At 34.4% G+C, this 23664-nt stretch overlaps 2 protein-coding genes and 1 long non-coding RNA gene across 5 annotated transcripts; 2 read left to right on the top strand and 1 right to left on the bottom strand.

The window, feature by feature from the left end:
• Nucleotides 1-924: 924 nt before the first annotated feature.
• On the top strand, nucleotides 925-4301 carry LOC128177323 (SLIT and NTRK-like protein 2). The gene is made up of 2 exons (XM_052844002.1): nucleotides 925-1064; nucleotides 1847-4301. Exon 2 carries the CDS (start codon nucleotides 1857-1859, stop codon nucleotides 3912-3914), a length of 2058 nt encoding a protein of 685 aa, XP_052699962.1. The 5' UTR covers nucleotides 925-1064; nucleotides 1847-1856; the 3' UTR covers nucleotides 3915-4301.
• A 366-nt stretch (nucleotides 4302-4667) lies between these two features.
• LOC128177322 (uncharacterized) lies at nucleotides 4668-14611 on the bottom strand. Of its 3 annotated transcripts, none has more exons than XM_052843998.1 (14): nucleotides 14479-14611; nucleotides 12886-12980; nucleotides 12376-12530; nucleotides 11939-12090; nucleotides 11096-11360; nucleotides 10826-11000; nucleotides 10102-10442; nucleotides 9880-10000; nucleotides 9686-9786; nucleotides 7402-7561; nucleotides 6438-6649; nucleotides 6177-6286; nucleotides 5890-5953; nucleotides 4668-5393 (listed from the first exon to the last, which is right to left on the bottom strand). In XM_052843998.1, the coding sequence occupies exons 2-14, from the start codon at nucleotides 12959-12961 to the stop codon at nucleotides 5262-5264; spliced, it is 2064 nt and encodes a 687-aa protein (XP_052699958.1). In that variant the 5' UTR covers nucleotides 12962-12980; nucleotides 14479-14611; the 3' UTR covers nucleotides 4668-5261. The 3 variants fall into 3 exon arrangements, with proteins under 3 accessions (XP_052699958.1, XP_052699959.1, XP_052699960.1); XM_052843999.1 differs by having other exon boundaries at nucleotides 12886-12981; nucleotides 14508-14561; XM_052844000.1 differs by lacking the exon at nucleotides 14479-14611 and adding an exon at nucleotides 14325-14368.
• A 1899-nt stretch (nucleotides 14612-16510) lies between these two features.
• Nucleotides 16511-17419, top strand: LOC128177352 (uncharacterized). The gene is made up of 3 exons (XR_008242828.1): nucleotides 16511-16707; nucleotides 16895-17069; nucleotides 17307-17419. It is a non-coding gene; the product is annotated as an uncharacterized LOC128177352 (long non-coding RNA).
• The last annotated feature ends 6245 nt before the right edge of the window (nucleotides 17420-23664 follow it).

Genomic DNA, 23664 nt, shown 5'->3' with positions numbered 1-23664 from the left:
AGGAGGGCATGAAGGCAGATGTTATAGAAAGCATTGCAGAAAAAATACATAACCGGCTGGCGTTGTTTATTTGCCAAAAAAAAAAATCCGCAATGATCAATACCTTCAAAGTGAAAGAGTGTTTCCATAAGGACTTAAAAAGATTTTAAACATGTTTTTATTTTGTAAACTTTTTAAAATCTATGTTGTTGTAAACAATATTGATACACTAAATTAAAATTTTTTTTAAAATGATTCCTACGCTAGAATCATCCTAACAAGTTGTATCAGCTAGTACATGCATTCGCCAGCTAGTGAATTTGAGTCACAGAACACTTCGTGATAAAATTAAGAAAAAAATAAGTCTTGGTGTCAAATTGGGAACAAAATAAGAACTTTGTCATTTTTTGTTTAACCTAATAAGGAATTCTCTATTTCATGGACTGTTTGCTACATGCAACACACGGATCCTACCTGTATGCGCTTTATTTATTTATAATACGGCTGTATGGTGTATGTGTAAACCTAAATAAACATCTGTATACGCGTACGATTGTATTTTTGTGTTATTTACTGTTTCTTATTTAAGGGTAGTCAAACAAATAGACCATCAAATCAACCCCAAAAAGTTTTAGACATAATTTGTTAAGCTATAAACTATTATTTAGCAAAGAAAAATGCATATATTTTGCATTTTAAATTTTGAATATTTACCTACATTTGTATATAGAGCTCTTCTTCAAAAGGAGATCAATACAGTTTAAAAATGGCCACATCCCTTTTTAATAAAAGTTATTAACAAACATTTATACATGTGTCACACAATGGAGTGCTCATTTTAAAAAGGCTTCAATTCAGAATATAAATAGAACGTTTCGTTATCGGGTATTCCCGAATTTTACACACAAAGATAAGACCTCTTAAAATACCTTTAAACATGTCAAGTTTTCTTTACATAAAGCGATTTTCTCAACGATTGGTTAAGAGTGCACCCAGTGAAATCCCGTCTATAGGCAATCCGGGGCACGAATAAAACAGGAAGTTTTGATGTGGGTAAAACAGTCTCGTCGTCTGCAATCTATGTGGTAAGTTGTATTCATTGCACATATATACATACCGTTTGATCCCAGTTTTATTGTATTTGTTGTCTTAATTCTAGTTAACGTTTGTAATTGAAAGGAAAAACAGTTCATACCGTGCGTATATCCATTTCAAAACTTCAATCTTTTATTGCTAATGTATTCACTGACGAAAATGTAAATTCAATTGCTTGAAGCAGGTTTTGTAAGATCCAGAATGCCCAGCATTACATTTTGCTAGCCAAGATGTAATTGTATATATTTGTAGAAATTCGTTTAGCTAGATCTAGATGTTTAGGAATTGAATTGTTTATGATGTATGCTGAACAAAACTATATATCTGTAATAACATTGAGAGCTTTATGCATGTAATGGTGGCTCCATATTGTTCTCTGTCATGATGAATAATACGTTTAACTCACTCTAACCAGTTAGTATATGTTGAATTCCATGAGCAACAACTATAAATCATGATGAACCCATTTTATAAACGAGTGCATGTCATAACGCGATATATTTCGTTCCTGTTTGAAACCAATGCCGTATGGAAATTAAATGTATCTTCCGCGTATAAACACCTTCAATCCTTATAACACACAGCAATTAACATATCTACTTTGTGAAAAATGAAATATCGATATAGAAAACCACTTAGTACATGTTAAAGTTTATATGCCCAAATAGGAAATATTACTCAATGATGCTAGCATAAACTCACCCCATCTGAATGTCTTGATTAATATCAACAGAATACATGTATACATTTCTCTGAATTTATTATTTTGCAGAAGAGTAAAGATGTCGATTATCGGTATTGTGTTGAGTGTACTCCCTTTGCTAGCATCCATTGCTAGTGCGACTAACAGATGTGATATTTGTCAAGCCACAGGCCCCGAGATAGATCTATCCAACTGCGGATTTTACAGCGTGGGGGATGCTATAAACAAGTCCTGTGATGCTGCAAGAAGTGCCACAGTTTTGAAACTTAATGGAAACTTTATTTCAAATATCTCAAGTAATGATTTCTTAATGGAGGACGGTACTGGCTATTTCTGGCAGTTGGATAAACTTTATCTGAATAACAATTCAATAACAGATATTGACGAGGATGCATTTTGGACACTGCGCTTTCTCACAGATTTCGACTTGTCATATAACAATTTAACAGAATTAGAAGACGGCATTCTTCTGGAAAAGCTTATACTGAAAACAATAAATTTCGCTTACAATCAAATAAATTTCATCGGAACAAGTGTCTTCAGGGAAGATCACCATGCCTTGAAGGAAGTCAATCTTTCACATAACAATCTCATTTCAATGGAACCATGGCCGTATAAACCACCAGCACTGTCGAAATTCGATGTCTCTCACAACGCCATCGTGAATTTCACAAATAGAATGAACTGGATATACGACTTGAGTGAACCATACCACGCAAGCGTTGATTTACGTAACAACCAGCTCAGAGATTGGCGCGACTACTATCTTCAACAATATAATCCTAACCAACCGGAGTTCTACGTTGATTTTGTCACCTATAACTTGGATATTCGAGACAATCCTTGGTTCTGCGACTGTCACTTTTACGGGTTTACGTCTCGGTACCAAAACTCTTTTTTCAAACATGCTGATACAACTCTGATGGAAATGAAATGCGACGGACCACCAAACCTTCATGGCAAAGCTATAATGGAAGACGTGGACTTGAATGATTTGATTTGCAATATTACCTTGGATTGTCCACAAGGTTGTTTATGCCAGAACAAACCAGCCGAGAATTTGCTACACGTTAACTGCAACAGCAAAGGATTTACGCATTTACCCTCCAAAATCCCCAAAATCGAGAGCCCACCCAATAATCAGTATACGCTTAAACTAGAGATGAACAATAATCGGATTAGAACATTGACCCATGAAAACTATACGTCGTTACTTAGTGATCTTTCGTTGTCTGGGAATCAACTCGAAGATGTTGGTGACGCAGCATTCACCGGCATGACGATTATCAAGCATCTGAATCTAGAAAACAACAAATTGAAAAAGATTTCGCCAAAAATTCAGTATTTGTTAAAATTTGAAGACACTAGTTTGTCAAATAACAATTTTCAATGCACCTGCGACATGGTATGGATGAAAGACTGGATTAATTTTGCACCCATAGACGATCCAAACCGTGACATGCAATGCACGTTCGAAAACGAAGACGTTTACAAGATACGTGAAGTGAGTGAAAGCTTGCTAAACTGTACTTACGATGTAGCTATTGGCTTGACAATTGGCTTCTCGATATTACTTGCCCTTGTCATCGTCGCTGTTATTTGGGCCAAAAAGTGTCCATATGAAACAAAGGTTATTCTGTACAGAATTTTCCGCTACCACCCTTGGGACAAATATCGCGTGGACAACGAACTGTTGGCGGAACACGACGCGTATGTATCTTTTGATGACAGCAATATTCATATTCGCCAATGGGTTCTTCGAAAATTTGCCAAGCGGCTAGAGGAAGAGAAACCGTGCTACAAGTTTTTTGTTCCTGTTCGAGACCTCTTGGTAGGCGATGGAAAAGCTGATTCGATCATAGAAAACATGGAGAAAAGCAAAAGAGTTATAATCATATTATCAGACAAGTATGATGAAAATGAGTGGTGCAAATTTGAGTGCCAGAGGGCCGAAATTTTAGAATTGAACAATGGTCGAATTATTTTCATCAAATACCACCCCGAGGCGGATGAGATGATAGAAAACGAACCATGGAAATCTCGTGTAAAAGGACGCAAAGTCTTCTCCCCCGGAGAGAAGAAAAGCGAACGACGGTGGTTCTGGGGGAAAATCAAATACGAGTTACCCGTTCGATAATATCTCTTAGAAATGTTTCTAGCCTAAGAACGTTATTGTGTTATAGTCTCATTTAAATCCGCCCATTATCATTTGCTAGTATTTACATTTTCTTTTACATACTATGTCACTAGATAGATGTTGGATCTTTTAGAAAGCTTCTAACATGTATATTAATTACATTTTACATGACTTATTGGAATGGCAATAGATAGTTGTAGATTTAGTCACGTGCGTTAAAAATAATCTATTAGTTACGACGTGTATAGAAAGATCGAAAGAGCTTTTTTTTTTTATAAATGCTGCTCCAGCATGTTTGGTGTTGTAAATTGTATGTACAAAGTACAAAATCATTTATGTAATGAAGTATTTTAATGAATATGTTACAAATAAAATAATGAGATTGATGATACGTTGTTTTTGATATTTTCTGAGAGAGAGAGAGAGAGAGAGAGAGAGAGAGAGAGAGAAATCACAAAGTGTTAATTGATAAATAGTCATTTTACCGAAGAAAATGTTTCGTCGCCATTTTTGTTCATCTATCATTAAATTTTGCAGAAAAAGCTAGGAAATTCTCTCCTCATAAAATATTTTTAAAAAAAACATATTTCACAAAAATAATATCCAATTTGATTATAATCTAATTGCAGGATCACCAAAATACTATCTTAAAGAATAAAGAAAAAGAATGGTATACAAAAAAATTAGTAAACTAACTGAATCAGAACAGCATAAAAATACAGACAAATAGAATTGAATTTCCTGTAGATCAAATTTTGTTTGTGACGGATTTATTTTGAATTTTACAAGACTTAGTGGTAAACTTGTTTGAAGCTTCCTTAGACCTTTCCCAACATATTCGTAGCAAAAGTTTTATTAACAAAGAGACTTTCGAAAACGTTGCGAACTTTCTCTGTACGTAAGTAAAAGTTGCTCTACAGTTTCGAAAACATCAAACTTAATTTACATAATTTATTGCGTAAATTCATATTTTAAAAGTAAAGACATCGTGTGAGCAAATGAAAACAATCAAATTTTAACTAAAAATTTAAATTTACAATCTATAATATCATGAATAATTCTTGTGTAATTGACAGAAAGCGCATTTATATAACTCACGAGTATATCATTATTTTATCACATGTAATATTAAAATCGTCTCACTTTCAGTTTAACACGCGTATACAAACAGTTAAATTGTTACTTACGTCCAATTGTTTAGCGATAAAGATTTCAATACTCCAAGAGCACATAATGCAATGCACAGTTGAATAGATTTCAAAATCAAATTATGTATCACAGTAAGAGTTAGCTCTCTTATTAGTTGGACATTTTACCCCCAAACAACAAAATTCTCACGAATTGTTCTCAATGAATAAGCCGATTGATATCGGGATGTTCTATTTGAAGGTTTTCTATGGAGTCACTGAATCTCATTAGGTCCTCCAGGCTCTTCATACCGAGTTTTTCTTCTATACATCTGTAGAAATAATCCGGAGCCTTGAGAATAAAAATAGAATTTCATCATTCCACCCAAGATAAAGTACCGGTATATGGAACCATTTTTACTAATATTATGCAATATTGCAACTCAGTAGTATCTGAAATGGGTGCAATATGAACCATTTTACAAAAAGACTAATTCTGCTGATAAATTATAGTGCCGAATACACAACGTGCTAATTTTACCTTGATCATCAGATGTTTTTACAACTACATGTAGGTAAAAGTTAGTGAAATGCCATGTGGTGTTAAGAATATTTGTGGGCATCAATTTTCAAGGATAAGGAAAAAAACTAAATCTTCGAGGATGTGTAAATTTGTGAACAATGATTTTGTTAATACAATACGTTGTTTGCCAAAAATAAAATGCACTTCAGTAAACAATTGATTTCGTGGATCAAGATAAAATCAACGAAAAGTCTACGAATATTTGTATTTAACGAATTTTGATGAAATCACATTTTTATCAAATCACTTTAGTATAAATACTTACTCTTCGGAATAACTTGTAGAGGAATACTAGTTGTTCACCAGATAGATTCTTCAATCCAGAAAATCTATTAAAAAAAATACATCCCTGAGCATATTGATTATCTAAAAATTTGTTAAAGTAAAATAAAAAGTTAACAAGTTACATGTATACATGGTGAAGACCAAGGTTATTACATTAAGTTTATTTACCTGTTCAAGAAAGGCAAAATATTGAATTATTCATTGGCATCTTTTTTAATTATGTTATAGAAAGTATTCAAAGATCGTTAGAAGTTAAACAGTACTAACGCCGTTAGTTTATTGTCTTCCAACCATGTATCAATATCTGATTTGGTCCACTTCATTAAGACGACGGTATTGTCATCAGATCTCGGAACCAACGGCCTGGCAACAGCATCCTAAAACAAAACACAAGGCCTTTGCTTTACAACATACAAATTGAATGCAATTTAATCTAAATGCAAGACATTTGAAATGAATTCGTCATATTGCTAACTGCACACATTTGTATGTATATCTAATACGGTTGGGGTATTTTTAGTAACAAACCTCAGGAATTGAGTTCAAGGTGTTCTTGGGAACCAATTTGCCAGCCAATGCTAAATACAGTTCAGTAAATTTCTTGTCGAAATCGTATTTTCCGCTAAAATCGTAGAACAGTCTTGCCCCAATCATGGCCCCTAACCATCCAGTAGCCTTATAGCCCGTTTGCATCAGCAGAGGAACAATTTCTTTCTTCTGTGAATAAGCATACTCCGCCTCTGCAAAACGATTTTCACCAGTAATATAAAAAACTGATTCAGTAGTTACTTCACACTTTCCTCTGTATCAATTAAAAAATCTATTATAGCTTTTTATTACAATCATATTTATTTATCATATCTATTTTATTATGGTAAATTATGGTAAATTTTTCACATGAAAATGGATATGTAATTACAATTGATTATTGCATATCATACTGTTAATGATGAAAAATTGAAAACGTATTTGTAAATACGATTTACAAATCGTGTATATCGAAATCGAAATATTCTTAGATTGGCTAAGACATTCATATTGAGGAAAACATTAGAATCTTAAGTTATTTTGCTCCATTTCATACTTTGTTTCGTTATACCTCTTTGTATTTTTTTTATGTATAATTACATCAAATAAACTTGCTATTCTACATAATCGTGAAATAGCTTCCGTGCTTTCTGCCCATGGTGAAAAGTCATCTAAACTATCCGCCGACAGTATTCGATTTCCCTGATTTTATGTCTCGAACACCTCTGGTGTTATCTAAGTCGCGACGCTAAAATCAAAGTCTGATAACTCTAATTTGTTAACCATAAAATCTGCATCGCCAAAGTTTCTTCGGTACTTATATATTAAAATACCTATTTACTAACAATTAGCCTTGTGAAAATAGTTGCTCTCAATAAACCTGTTATCATCCTCATAGTCAATTAATTAGTATAATATTTATATTTTGTACTATTATCTAAATATTGAGCACAGTTTGTTTTACCTGTTCTACAATTCTGGCTATCTTTGTATTTTTCGGAATAACAAACCAGGACGATCCTGGCTTCTTCTACAGCCCGTGCCATGGCCTCTAAAATTGACCCCTCCATGTTGTCTACATCCATCCATACGGTCAGTCCTTTCTCCTGCAGTCGGTCTCTTATCTAAAATCATCAATGTATACAGATATCTGGGCTCATTGCATTTGTATTTAAAACTTTTCATGAAATGGTAATATTACAGACAAAATAGACACAATGGGTCATTACCGATCAATTTTATTTTACTTTATAAGCATGTTAATAGATACACGTTTATATTGATGCCGTAAATATAATTCATCGATCGTTGGAGAGTCACATTTTTAACACAATAAGTAAAATTCCCCTTTAAACACGTTCTTAATTAATTAAGGATGTCTCGTTCCTCTGATGGGTCAATTTTAGATTGAAAAATTTGCATCGCATGGTTATTCTTTTCAAGGGAAAATGCATACTAGTATATAAAGAGCTTAGTAAGGTCCTATGATTTGCTGCGAAATGGTTTTCAAGAAGAAAATGACAATTTTTAATCATCTCAATACTTTCGATTACCATAATTTCATCCTTCTAATTTTTGGTGCAAACCAAACTAGATATTTTAAGTAGTTGCAAACATTTCTTTGTCTTGAAAAACATATTTTAAAAATGTTTTATGATTTCTTTCGACATATTTTGGCCTGTATTTAGCAAATAATCCTTCAAAGTCAAGGGAAAAGTAACTCCAATAATTGCGTTAAATTAACTGATTTTGTATCATAGTGTTTGTGCAAGTATAATATAAAGTTTAGAATTTATTTTCGGATTTCTGAATTTTTACAAATTATTTTGACAAGAATAATAATTTGGGTAAAAATTGGAACTTTTAAAATTTTTATTGCATATTGAAATTTTAGTTACATATGTATGTCCGAAAACAGGGTTTTATCAGTGCAAAAAAATCGAAATATTTCTGAAAATTAATTTATAAACCGGATTTTTTTTTACATCTAAAACTATTTTAAATGGATTAATTTGAAATATAATAAGTTTTTATTTGGTGCTATAGTTCATTCCAATAAAAAAAGTAGAGAAAAAGGGGACTGATCATTTCAGTGCAGAAAGGTCATGTTAAATGCACCGTATCGCAGAAAAAAGGTTTCTATAGACACCTTATTTTTATTTTGAACTTAGGCTAAACGGGCAAGGCCACGATTTGAGTCATAATTCATTTATCCATTTTAATGTTTTAATATGCTTATGTAATGCATTTCTATTATACTCTGTCCCGGTTTTTGCTTCCACCACTTTTCGCTTGATATTTCGATAATAATAAATACCTTTATGTTCAAACTACATCCACTAATATGATGAAAAATGTCCAGATTATCTGTTTTGAAACGCCCCCTCTACCGCTTCAGGTTTCAATACACATCCCAAAATAGAAAGTCTACGGAGATTTTGCATTGCATCAGCCATTAATAAGCCCGGATGATAACGTTGAAAAATTGCGCGAGGTGTCCCGAGTACTACCGAATGGAGAAAAGATGTAATCATTTCCCATTATAAATCTCCGTAAGAAATTTTTTTTCGTCCCTGTAAACTTTTATGAGTGAAAAGGGATAATTAAGTAATCTTGGATATCTTCCATTTCATCGATTTCAACTGTACTTCTTTTACAGGTATGTGTATTTTTATTAAAAATCATCAAAAAGTGATGGAAGCAATAACTTGGGACAGACTATAGTCAACCAAAATTTTATTATTAGACGTCCATTTATAAACGAGATACAGAGCTTACGTTTCTTTGTTATGTAAACAAAGCTGAGGCCATATTTTTTAGTTTGAAAAGAAAATTCCAGGATAAAACCTAAAATGAATGTGACAAACGCTAGCAACTGCTTATATATGTTCAAAATAAATTAGCAGAGGAAAATGCCAGTTTGAAAAAAGAACTTTTACAGGTATATTGAACTAATGTAGACAAAACGAATGGGGTGAGCTCTGTATCTAGCTGCAGGTCTGTATACAATCCCCGGTCTCGATTACGTGTAGCGTGTTTGGGGGAAAATCATAGGCAAATAAATAGACGATATCGGTAGTACATTGCCTGAAGAATTTAATGGAACCATTTTTTCCCCTCAGGATTTGCGTGTAAATAAGGTTAATCAGTCAAAGAAAGAATATTTAAATTATAAAAGTATTCTAACGGCAAATTAAAGGGAATTAGATTTTTGACAATCATGTTGTGAATTTCAGATTTTCCTGTACCTGTAACAGTATTTTCTGATTTCCCCAGTTGTAACTGAGCATTATATGTCCTGCGTCAGGTTTCTCTTTTTTGGCCTTGAAAAGATTTTTGGCTTTCTTCTCTTTAATTGAAAAAAGAAATTCAATTGCTTGTTTCACAATAGGTCTTCATGCAATTTTAATCGATTTAATAAGCAATTAAGAAAGGAACTCACCTGCTCCTTCCTGATCTTTCCCTTCGTTGATAACAAAATAAGCTCCTTGTGCCGCCTTTGATAGTTCTTTATTATCACTATTTCTCAGTTCTTTCAGCGTTTTCCAAACTTCTTTGTCCTCCTAAATAGTAGACCATGAGTATTATTTGAAACCAAAATCAATTAAAAAAAAGGAATTAATTCAATTTATAAGTATCAAACTAAAGTATTTCTTTATCTTACCTTAAAAAGTACTTTATTTTTCTTTACAAAAGACAGTTCCCAAATAGCGTTGACTACGGCAACCTGCTCAGCTTGGTTTCCTTTTTTCAAAAGTCGTTTTAGAATATCAAATGCACCTTTATTCATAATTGTTGTTTTGTTGTCGTCATTTTTTGCTAATTTTGCTAAACCATTAATGAGTTCATGTATTGAAAAACCCCATTGCCTACGGTCTTTTGCCTTTTCGGCTTTTTTAACCATTTCCAAAAGAAAGTCAAATAAGGTCTCATCTGCTGATATTTTTTTGTTTTCCTCCTCATTCACCATGTAAGACAACGCCAAAAGAACAACAAGCTTCACATCTGTAAGTAAGGAATACCGTAAACCAACTTTTATTCACGGACCATTCGTTGTTGTATGGTTGTTATAACAAGATTGGTCTGGAGAAGGCTTGGTCGCAAACATTAGTCGTCGCGAACCAGTCTATCGAAAGTAAATCGCGAAATAATGTCGCTGCGAATAAAAGTTGGTTTGCAATTTTGGTTAGGTTTAGTTTGAAGTTAGTTAGTAACCCACAATCTTGAGTCATCGTTACACCAGTGTATAAATGTTATCATTTATATTTTGTTTGCAGCTTTGAAATGCCCGAAAGTAACGTTATAACTATCAATGTAAATAATTTTAGATAACAATTTTTCAGGTGCATGCAGTGAAAGGACTTAGAATTTTTATTTTAACTACATACACGTAATATCTGTTTTCAGCAGCTCTTCGAGGAGTTCAACCATATTTATTTTCCCTTTGTTTGTTCCATCTTTCTTTCGAAGACGCGTAACTGTGTAGACATCCTTTGAAGATGAATTTCTTGCACAATTGTTCAAGATTCCAAGAGTGGAATTGAAAGGAAAGTGGTTTTCATTCTAAAACAAAAATAGGGGGTTTAGATTTTTATATAATACGTTCATGTTTAATTATATATCTGATAAATCTTTTTTTCGTTTAATAGACATATTACAGTAATTTCATCGTCAAGGTCTTCCAAATCGCCTTGCACAGCTGTCAAATCTTCTGTAAGGTACTGAAAGAACTGGGTGTCCTCGACGATCGATTCTGCAAAGCTTGGACTCCCGTCGGCGTAATTCCACAGAATCGTCCGTATAAGGGACAGAAGTCTGAGAAAATCGGAACCAGCTTCGTCCTCCTCTAGATCATCATCGAAAAAATCAGGATCGTGGTTGGACCATACTGCTTGATAAATGTCCACTAATTGAGGCACAAATCTAAAACATCAAAGATGCAATGTGGCGGTATGTTTGGTTAGATTTGTAACATTAAAAAAAGGTTTTCTTCTCACATCAGAAAATCCAATAGAGTAATATTCAACAACCATTAATAATTAGCATAATATCAATTTTGAATATTGACAATACTGAGTCACTGTTAAAAAATGCCGCGAAAACTTTGATATCCGGTCAGCAAATTTGCTGTGTTTGCCAAAGTAAGACTATTATGAATGTTCAGTATAACCCAGAGTCAAATCTGTGTGGAATTTTTGGAGTTAAGATTCAGACAATACTATGAAAGTAAATCTTATAATTCAGTTACTTGCGTTTTTTAAAGAAATTCTGCCATATAAAAAATCAAAATAACTGTCTTGAATAGCGTTTAATTTAAATCAAAAGGATATTGTAAAAATAAGAGACACACAGAATTAAAAATAATAGATGCAAAGGAAATTAAAACATCGTCTTAGAATAGTTTCTTCACCAATATTAATTTGTAATGCAATCCAATTAATTGCAAATGAAATCGAAAGTGAATAATAAATATAGATTTTTTTTTCGAACTAGCAGCATACCCCTTTTTGGCAAGATAATTTCCCATCAACAACCTTTGCTCCAGTCCACCATTATCTTGAAAAGGGTCGTCAATATTCTCGTCAAGAAGCTTGTATATATCTGGATACGATTCTTCTGAAATACCTTTATGTGTAATATCCATCTGAGTAAGCTACAAATATAAATTCTCTTTTTAACAGAACCCATACCATAACAGTTGTTTCACTTTACCATGTGAAGTCTTTTTTTTTTTATACAAATCTATAATATTCCATGTTATAAATGACATTAACTATCATGTATATGATAAAATAAGGCCAAACTTTGCTTAGACATTCTGAATATATGTTTGATTTATATTAATGTGCTCGTATAGCACACGTGTGTAGCACTTTGTCCAAAAAAAGAAAAAAAAAATTAAAAGTTATAATTTGAATAACCAGTATTTCAACTGTACCTTGGTCATGACTTTGTCATATTCCCTTAGGATAGGCTTTAACTCAGGGTGTTTTACCAGTAGAGTATCGAAATGTTCGCCCTCGACTATGGACTTTGTTCTTACAGGATTCCTTCGGGACGACATGCTAGTTGGAGTTTTATTTTGGCGAGTTACTGGAATATAAAAAATTATTCGTTTAAGTTTGATGTAAACAATATAACATCAAGTAAATGTTCTATTGTATGGTTGTTTTTTTTTTGAAAATGTGATTAGAAAACCTCACTTGAGCTTTCAGCTCAGGTGAGCTAAAAAGCAACATAATAGTTACATGGGTTTTTCGTTAAAAGAATCTGCTCTCAGACAAGTACATTCGGACATAATCCAAAGTTTGATATTTTATACCATTGATATCAAAGCAATATCAGTATTTTGCTTTCGGGGTATAATGTCGCCCTAAAGACACCCCAATACCCCAATATTAACGCAGGTGTATTTAATTAAGTTATTCATTAATATCATGCAAAATACCTATTTGTTTCTCATTCACGGGTTGGCTTTGTTCATCTATAGCAACTGTTTTCTTAGAACTGCTCGCTGATCCCATTCTCCATCTTGTGTACAATCTATCAAGAAGTGAAATGCATTAGCTAATTTAAAATACGAATTAGAAATATTTAAATGTAGATCAAGCCCTTTCAAATATTATACAGATGTTTCTTCCAAAACTTAACGTGATCCCGACGTAAACGATCTGTAAAAGACATTTCAAAAAAATTGAAAGATGCTCTATATTGGTACGAAATTTTAAACGGTTCTGTTCAAGCAATGCGTGTAGTATATTAAATCAAAGTACTGAAGAACTGACGGGAGTTGATTTTGTCGATGTTTATTTATTTTAAAATCAATGATATGTTATTTTGCATGACAAGTACGTGTAGTTTCTAATTTGAATTACGCACATTTTTATAATTTGAACTGTTGGACCTTTTCGACAAATTATCGAGAAACCCCCATATGAACCATGTTAGATAATATTTAATAATATTTAAAGATAAAATTAATTCAATCAAACTATGTATCAGTAATAGAAATATTTCTCGAAAATTGTATGGATCCAAGCAATATTGAACTCTAGTCTCGTTCAACCAAATGCTCGGCTGACACCGTAAACCTCCGACAAGCACTTACGGAGACAGCCGAGCGTCGAGTTGAACGAGACTATATTGAACTTTGGCGTAGGAATACATACGACTACAAAACATATTTAAATTGTTCGTACCATTTAAAATCTGACTATTTTCAACGTATTTATAAATAAGTTTACTTGAAAAACAATGCTTTAGCATACATTACATCGAATTTATCAATTATTTTCAAGAACGAAGTCTTGACAGCAGCAATGATTTGTGCTGAGGTCCAAACACTTTTTCACTTTCGGTTTGTCTGAGTGACTGCATAGGAGAGTTGATTAAAATCAACTCCCAAAAACTATTTATTGTTTCTGCAATCACAAGATCACCCAGGTTATAAAACAGAGCCGAAATACGAATAGGTAACATAAGTTAAGTCACTTAAAGTGAAAGCTGTAAGGTCGAAATACGAATAGGTAGCAGTAATTTAGTCCTTCGTAAACACACGATATGAGAAATGAAGGTTGTAAGTAATTTTAAATTTGTTTCGTAGCAAGCCATAATAAAGAAACAGTGGTCTATATAATGTATTGATAAATATTGCAAGATAGAACACGCTATCAGTATAAATGGAATCACAATTATCCGATCAATTACCGTACGGTTAAAACGATACAATGTTATATTTAAAGTCAAAAAATCGCGTATACAAACGTTTGATCGATTATCTGTCGAGAAAACAGGTTCAAATATTTTTTTCTACAAGCTTGGACATATCTTCAGATTGCGTTTATAAATAACAACAATTTGAGTATAGCATGCTTTGAAAATATATACCTGTATCTGGTACTGACTTGCAGATTTACACGAAAAGATTGATCTAAAAATCTCAAAATGGAGGCTCGTTTGAAAAAAAAAACTAGTACAAGTTCTGTTTAAAATGTTAAATTAATTACATGTACAAAGATATGGATTCAACATAATCTTTTACCTGTACACCACTCTTTAACTTATCTTCCCCATTTAACTTCCGGGAAACGCATAAACAAACGGACGTCTTCTACCGTGTAAAAGACAAGTTTAAAATGCGCAAAATCAATCGATAAACTGGGACCTTCAATGTACTCTTTGTACTCTGGAGTGAGGCCTGACATTTAAATTCTCAAGGAGGAATTTTTAAAACAGTCACCAACATTTATGTCGTGCTAGTAAAGCATGTACAATGTATATCCCATAAACTGTTTTCCTTCTATTTTCAATATTTGATTCAGTAAACACTTGTGAAAACATCACATAAAAAGATAACAAAAAAAATCACACAGGGTCATAGAAAATACCTCGTACAAACATATATAGATACACAAACACAGAATCTGATTTTATCATTTACTTACTACTTCATATTGTTACAATCAGAGTGTTTAAATATTGTTTAAATGTATCTTAATTGATTAAATCAAACTTTATGCATACATTTCTGTAAGTGTTTACGCAAAGTTATTCAACGCCATTAACTACGAATTTCATATAATCAAATACAACAGTACAAATTATATTCTTTTTAAAAAAACTTAATTACGAAAGAGGAAAAAGAATTACAACGTTGTTACAAAGAAACAAGAAAGTAAGAAAGTTGTCCACGGGAGTCTTCAGTGTCACTGATCGTCCCAACTTCACCCCGCGAAATAGGAATCTACATTCTTTCTGACGGTAGATCTGGTCATTCTGTTAAAGCGGAAAATAGTGTATGTTGATGTTTGGGGAAATAAGAAACTGTCAGAAGTGTTGACTGGAGGGAAGGAACATATTAAATTTTGAGGATTTAATTATATTTTCATGAAGAAACTGAGGAAGTTCAAAAGTTCTTATAGGTTCTGTTATTCAGCTAACGCTAGCTACTGATCACAAATCGATAGTTATTAGCGCTTTTTATATTTCGTTTAACCTGTAACCTTTAACAAAATACTTAAGATTTTAAAATTGGTTGGTAAGTTTTTGTTATGACGATGTCTATTCATTATCCTATAAGATGAGAAATGGAGGGTTGGATTTGCACCTCAATATATTAATTTAGAATCTGAACAAACCCAATATAAAAACATGATTAGTTTAAATAGCTGCTCTCAACTCTGGGTTTGATTTTAGAATGCTTTCAATCTTATGAATGTCTTAACGGTACCAACATTGTACAGGAGCAAAAGAAGAACTCGTACTTTTCAAAATGAAACAACGAATATTGGGTGTGCCCATAAGTTTTACATCAGAGCCCATAAAAGAGCTTTCGCAAATTCTAGACTAATGAATTCTGAATTTGAAAAGTAGTGAACAAATACCACTAGCTGTGTGTAGGGTGTGTGCGGTGTGTTTTAGGTCTGTTTGAAGGTTTACACAAGGATCTCATCTGTCTGTATCCTCTGATTGATATCACCCCTCAAACCGGGTCCCTACTGTTGTCAATCTTATCTTCTTTTTATCTTCTTTTGAGAAAAATGAAATGGAAAGAAAGGATTGAGTATAAACTTCTGTGAAAAAGGTAAAACCTGCATACACATATCGGTTTGTTTTGTGAAGTTCGAATTTGTTATAACCGTATTAAATGAAATGAATTTTAGTGATTTTATTTTTGATATGTTTTATTGTTTTCTAAGACAACATTCATTGAGAGAGATGGGAGGTAGTACCAGCAAGCAGGCAGACGAACCCAAATCCACCCCACTGAACCGGGAAATTCCTGATATCAATAGGCAGTAATTGTTTATTCAATTTATCCATCACATCTGACGGTTTTGTGCACCCAGTTGTCAATTTGCCATCCGGCAGTGCACTGAATTATTCAAGGCCTATTTAAGTAATATATCTAAGGCAATATAGAAAATGTTCGCTTTTATTACAAGTTATTTCATTGCAAAGCAATACCAAACAAAGACGTGTCTGGGATGTCTAACTTTCAGGAAACCAAACGAAATTCAGACCATGGTGACAAACGACATAGTGCAAATTCAAACCAAACAGCTTCTTATCATATCCTCATATCATTGCTTACTAAAGGACTTAAAGATGACATAGAAAAAACCTGGGTACTGTTTCTCTGGGTTACGAATTTAGATGTCAATAACAAAAATGTAACAAAAGGGGGAATAAAAAATACACCAAAAGGAGATTTAAAGGATGTTCAAAGTGGCATTCTTCATATTGCCGACTTCTACACGACTTTATGCAGGTGATTCCAACAATATGAATGATAACAAGAATGAAATTACTAGTAGTAATTTGCAAGTTGTTAAAATTATGAATAAGACTTACTAGTAATATTCTTCGGAATTATTTACCCCAGAGATAAGACAAATAAAAGTCTTAATTTTAGGATATGGTAGTTAACTTCATGTTGTAAATGAATATAATTTTAGCCACGCTGGGTTGAAGTCGGTAACCATAGAAGGTCTTCAAAAAAGACGACAGTTTTACGATTTTACGATTAATGGAACAGAGAAAAATCTAGTCCGAGAAAAATGGAATGCCGTGCTCTTAAAAGATTCGTGGCGCTTAATTCATGTAGGACTCGGAAAAGCATGCAGTTCGAAGGTAAAATTATGGAGAGAGAGAGAGAGAGAGAGAGAGAGAGAGAGAGAGAGAGAGAGAGAATTCAAAAAAATAAAACACTTGTTAACAAGTTTCATTTGATTGGAGTATATATGGAAAATGATTAATTCGTATATAAATTCTATAGGAAATGATACAATGTATTGTTATAAACAACCAGTATAGAAAGTGTCATTGAAATTTTTTAAGAATCTTTCCAATTATGTGTGATAATTTCAGGTAACAGTATATAAGCAGAAGAACCACTGAGGTGTATACATATTAATCAAGGTGACAGACTGGAAATTTACGGGTTGATGTTTGCAACATTGCCACCTTTTGATGTTCTGTAGTATATATATATATATATATATATATATATATATATATATATATATATATATATATATAATACACTACTGTTACTTACATGTATGAGAGTAATATATACAAGTACAAAACTCGCTGAGCTGGTCTCGGTGAAACCGACATATACAAATATCAGCGTTTGTAAAACTTAATAAACTTTAGAGACAATTTGTATTTTTGTTACCTTTTTACATACACCCCTGCGAATGTGTTCGGAATGTTTTCTTTATCGTTGCTAAGTACGTAAGAAATCCAGAGGTGCTCGAATGAAAGTTCACGAGACTTCACCGAGATTTGTTCAGTTCCTGTAAAATTTCGAGCGGAAGTATAAGTGTTCGGATAATATTCTCAAAATACGTAAGTACTGGTCGTTTCATATTATATCCTACCTTGATTTATGTTAACGGTTAAAGCTTTCAAGATGTATGTCTTATTTCACCATCTAACAGTTATATATATTAAACGACGATATTCAGAACAGAGTTATCGTTCGTGTCAACCACGTGTAGAGTGGTTGAAAATATAAACACTGGGTTGCTTAATAAAATCATAGCCATGTTTGATGCATGTGGTGTCCAATACCATATATTTTTTTAAATAATGGATGTCTCTTTTCATTAAAACTTAGTATATCGAGTCATTTTCAAGGAACACTGCATAAAATGGTATAGTCTGTTTCACTATTAATGTTATAACTAGGTCAGGCGCGGGTCGAAAATTAATCCTCAGGAGGGATCTCTTTTAAGCATGTAAGTTGTTGCAACAACAGACAAAAACTAATTTTTGTATATTCACATTTTATTCACCAATTAATGAAGATAAAGTTTAAAATCAATAAACCTCTAGATTTTATATTTGACTACAATTAAGAACCTAGATACTGTGAAATAGACTATATACACGAGGTACGATTTTTACTGCGAAACTGAAAAGGTCAAATAAAACCACATCGTCTAAAATTTGAATGACAATAACACTCGCATGGGTGACATAGTATCTTCACAAAAACACACACACAAAACAAAAATAATTGTTTAAAAAAACCTCTTTACTAACAATGATTTTCATGGTTAATGACTTAATTAAGCTACAAAGCTTGATATGCTCATTTTATCATGATTTTGAAGTCAATATAAAACATGATTTCCAAAAAATTATAAATATTAAATAGAGCTGTTATATTTCAATTTATTTTTACTCTCTTATAAAAAAAATATCCGTACTATGGGTAACAATGCGGCGTGGACATTCGTCGTTATTAACGATATGATGTGGTTCATGTTCTTGTGCACCGACTCCATGGAACATGATTTGAGATTGACTTAGGATTCCGATTTTTTTAATGTGGTGGGGGGGGGGGGATGAGGGCAGTGGTTGTGTTTGTATTTAACAATCGGGTTCGTAATTCAACATAATTATTACTCTTCAAGATAGAAACTGTTAGCGACGCAACCAAGAGCACACCTTCGCGTGGCTTCTCTGGTGAAATCCCGGGAGAAAGAGACAGAAGCCCGCGAAAAGGACGTCAAGCCCGATAAAAGTAAAACGGAAGTTACCCCCCCCCCCCCCCATACACTACACCCCCACACTTTTGTGGAGGAATGTCCTAATTCCGACCAGAGAAACCACCAAAGTTACAAAAATAAACATTATACAATGTACACAGTTAACCAAAACAGTTTACAAAACATTTAACACAGTTCATAAAAAAAGAGTAGGATGGCTCCTCCAAGTCCTTTCTTGTCGAGGTCCTGGCTCTTCTTCCACCACACTAGTGTTCCCTGGTGATGTTCCTCTGGGTGGCATTTCTGGATTATATCACCGAAGGGTCCCTTAATTATTGACAGAGTTCTCGACTGGTCCCCTCTAGATAACTGACCATCTCGCGACACAGAATGTACTCCCCTGCGTCGAGGCACAAGAGCTTGCCGGCTTAGTTGGTATGTCTTGACCCTCCGGACACCTATGTCTACAGTGATCGGAGGATTATCAATGAGTTTCCGTCCGGCTCGCGGATCCTGGCAGCCCATCGCGAACCGTAGGACTGTGTGCTCTTGGAGCACTTGTCCAGGAACTCTCGCCCCTAGAGCACGCTGCGCGACTTCCATAAACCGCCCCCCCCCCCCATTGCTCTAAACTCTCCTCGGGCCCCTGGGTCATGGCGTTGAACTCTACTTGAGATGCAGCTTGGAGCGTGCCGTGCCCTTTCCAAATCGCGATTCAAAGCGCGAAGCTAGTTCCCCAAAGCTCACCCCCCCCCCTCCCGCGAGAAGAGAATATAAAAATACTTTAAAGCAGGGCCTTCAACTGATACAAGCTGTCGTCGTCTGTCCACCCGTAATACCTTGCCAAAGTTCTGAATTCGGCGTAAAACAACCCGCACTCTAGACTACCATTGTACCTAAGACTTTTGGCCTCAGCTGGGTTTTCCCTAACTAAAGGGTAATCTGGCCTAGCATGTCTATCAACTGTGGCACTCATAGGTGCCGGAGTACTGACATTGTACCCCCCCCCCCCCGACTATCGGGTTGACCTCTACTGTACCCCCGTCCCATGGATAAGTGCGAGTGGCCATGGGTTCCAGAGGGCTCCGGACTATAATGCATAACCCCCTGTGAGATGGCAGACTTTCAAGTACAGGCGTTTCTGGGACTGCCCCACCATACAATGGTTACCCCCAGGGTACGGCCCTCTTACTCTGACGGACATGGGCCACGACGTGGTTGTCTGAGGCATGCCTTTCCCTACCGCCTCCAGCAACCCCCGGGTCAAACACTACACTCCTTTGGTGTTCACCATACCCGCTTGTCTTGACACCTGACCACTGCCCCTCAACCTGTCTCTGCCAAGGACTACCCTCCCCATGAGGACTACCCTCCCCCATGCTACTTGGTGTCACCCGAACAGTGCTTGCAGTGTTTGCAACGCTGGGAACACTAGCATCTGCTAGAGGATGCCCAGTGTCTACAGTCCCTTGACTGCGAGCTCACCACTGCCTCAGGAGGCAAATTGTCATGTGCATTATCCCTTGGACTTGATTCCTGAGAGCGAGCTCCCCCAAAGGACCCTTATATCCCCACCAACAGTTGTGTAATCTTGGCTAGCTGTTACTCCATTATTTCAGCTCGTGCCTGCAACTCAAACACACCTTGGTCCCCCCTTGCAAATCATATGGGCAGTGATTGGCCAGGTCCTACTGTTCCCAACACACCTTTTTTTCCGTGACCCCATTCCCACTCGCCCCCTGGGTAAAGGACATGTCTACCTCCCCTACCACAGTACTAGTATCATCCACTACCCGGGCGTGGGGAGTGCTGTACACTGGGGGCTTAAATGTTGTGACAAACCCAAAGAGCTGGTCGAATCTGTCAGGTAGATGTCCCTCCCTTGGGCCCAAGCTAAGCCAGCCGGCTTAGCTCCCTTGCCCCCGGGACACCCATGCCACTCTTCGCTCGAGGTCCAAATCCTGCCCAGACCAAAGGACCCATGCCCTTTCGCCATTTTGTCCCCGGTTAAAAATCACGTGTGTCCACAATAGTAATTCTACTTAAATACCCACTTACACAACAGTTGAATACACACAAATCGATAATTTACACAAGTAAAAGAATACAATAAAACTTTACATGAAAACTTTAACCTTTAAAAAATAAATTTATCAAAATGTCGACAAAATCGAACCGCGCGGTGTCCCCCAGGCACCGCGCTGGTACATCTGACCGCCAGAAATCCTACCGGCGCCGCCAATGAAGTGATTTCCGCGGTCAATAAAATGAATATGTATAATGTATGTAACAGACCACAAATAGCGACACAACTAAGAGCACACTTTCGCGTGGCTTCTCTGGTGAAATCCCTAGAGAAAGAGACAGAAGCCCGCGGAAAGGACACCAAGCCCGATAAAAATAACCCGGAAGTTAATCCTCAAATACACTACATACGAAAGAAACGAAAGAAAGTATTTTTTGGAGCGTTGATTAAGTACTGCACAGCCTATATGCTCACGCGTTGAAAGTGCGTAACCAAGCCCGAGTAAAATTTATATTTTTAAATATTGAACATACTTCAACATTGTTTTATTGTACCATGCTTGACTTATAGCATCATATATTTCTTTTCCAACAACCACTGATTAAATAAAAATTATCGCAGTACTTTGATGAACGATGTTTTCTCCTTTAGCGGATCATTTTCTCCAATACCGAATCACGTGACATTCAGCTGATTATTTGGTTTGTACCCGTTTTGCACACATTTGAAAATTAGGTATCGAAAAAATGTGTGCGAAACGGGAATTTGACCAGGTAAGATAATTGCTTAATTGCTATAGTCTATTATATCCTGTGAGGGCTATTGACAATGAAATAAGTAAAACATATGTTCTTCCAATTGATATTTACATCTATTTTATGTTACAATATAAATTGCATAAAAGCACATTTACATAACAATTGACATGCATGTTCTTGAATTTAATTTCAAACATCAATCTGGTCATGAACAATGTCATTAATTTATTTAAACAAGATAGGTTATTGCAAAAATGTTGGATATGTAATGCTTTGTGTTACTCTGTCTATAGGAACTACATGTACATGTTAGAGAAAATATATTTTAATATTCAATTATTGCTGACATAGATTGAGGAAATGTGTCTAGTGAAAACGCTGCTAAATATGTTTCCTTTATGCTGTGGCTTAAATATTCGAAGACAATAGACAAACTGTAATTTACTGTATGATGATATGATAATAAATAGGCAATTTTATATGCTTCAAAAACTGTAAAGATGTTTAAAGAAAACCTATCAAATGTAGACCTTATTCATGCATGTTCAATCTTCCTCAGATTGAAGTATATCGAATCAATATTAAGATTATTATTTTTGTCGGAATTTTTGTGCTCCGTGTTTTTAGCTACCGATTTGGGAAAAACCATAAATATGACCCGCAATATATACTAAAGCGGTGACGTCATAAGAACTACTCTCAAAGCCTCTACTTCAAACATTGAAATATTTTGTGACCTGTTAGGGACAGTGTCGAAATATTTTTGTTGTTGAAGTTTTAATATGCTGTAAAGCATAAACAAGAACAATAGAAAGGCTAATAATTTTTATTTTTAGTAAAGAATTTTATTGAACCCAACAATTATTGAAAAAAATGAATTCAATGGTAAAAAAAAAAATGACTACATGATTTGTTAACTTTGATTCACCAATGTATTAAAATTCAATTAGTTTATAGTCATTATAAGGCATCAATATTGTTAATTTAATGAGATACATGAACGTCTTTTCATGCAATTACAAAGAAATATACATGTAAATGGATAGAGAAAAAAGCGACATACGAGAGTTTTCCCAAAATTGCATAACCAAGTGACGTTGTTCAGTTCAAGGCACAGAGAGATAAAGTTTATGTCACAACGGGTTTAAGATATTAGCATTGAAATTATGTCAATATTAATTAAATACTGTATGAGAGTACGTTTTTAAAACATTCATGTACTACATCAGAGATTTGCCATGACAATATCAAAAAATTAAAATTAGCATATAGAAAAGAATATCGCGAGGGAAATAACTCTTGGAATAAAAATAAGAAAAAAAAGATTTAAAATTTCTGACCTTTTTTTTCAATCACCCAATAAAAGTTGCGCATTTTTTAAAAAGATTTTTATTAGCACAATGTACGTGAGAAAAGTTAAAATTCGAATTGAAATAAATGGCGACTTCAGCGTTTGAGACGGCGCAACGGTAACCAATTAAAAAAGTAAAGATCTACAAACAGATCCTATTGCGATTTTAAAGTAATCAAAGCAAAATATACAAGAATCGCTTAGAAATGCATTTAGTGATAATGTAGTTAACAAAAAAAAAAAAAAAAAAAAAAAAAACAACAAAAACCAGTCTTTACATCCAGCGAAAAAGAAACCGGCACCAATAGAAACTGAAGAAAAGTGCTGAACGACACATATCGGAGAGACACTGAGACGTTTTGAATCGGCGATCGTTTGTACCTTTGAAATATTTTAAAACAAATCTAGTAATGTATATTGAATGTGCAACCTGGGTATGTGTTCAAAGAAAATAATATTTTCCTTGACCTGTACATGTATATAGAATCAGCGATCGTTTGTACTAATGAAATATTTTTAAAACAAAATTAAAAATGTATAGTGAATCTGAAAGCTGGGTGTTCCATGGAAAATAATATTTTTTTGAAAA

The sequence above is a fragment of the Crassostrea angulata genome, chromosome 3 (assembly GCF_025612915.1).
Source record: "Crassostrea angulata isolate pt1a10 chromosome 3, ASM2561291v2, whole genome shotgun sequence".
Classification (NCBI taxonomy): Eukaryota; Metazoa; Mollusca; class Bivalvia; order Ostreida; family Ostreidae; genus Magallana; species Magallana angulata.
This window is presented reverse-complemented; position numbering and strand designations above follow the sequence as displayed.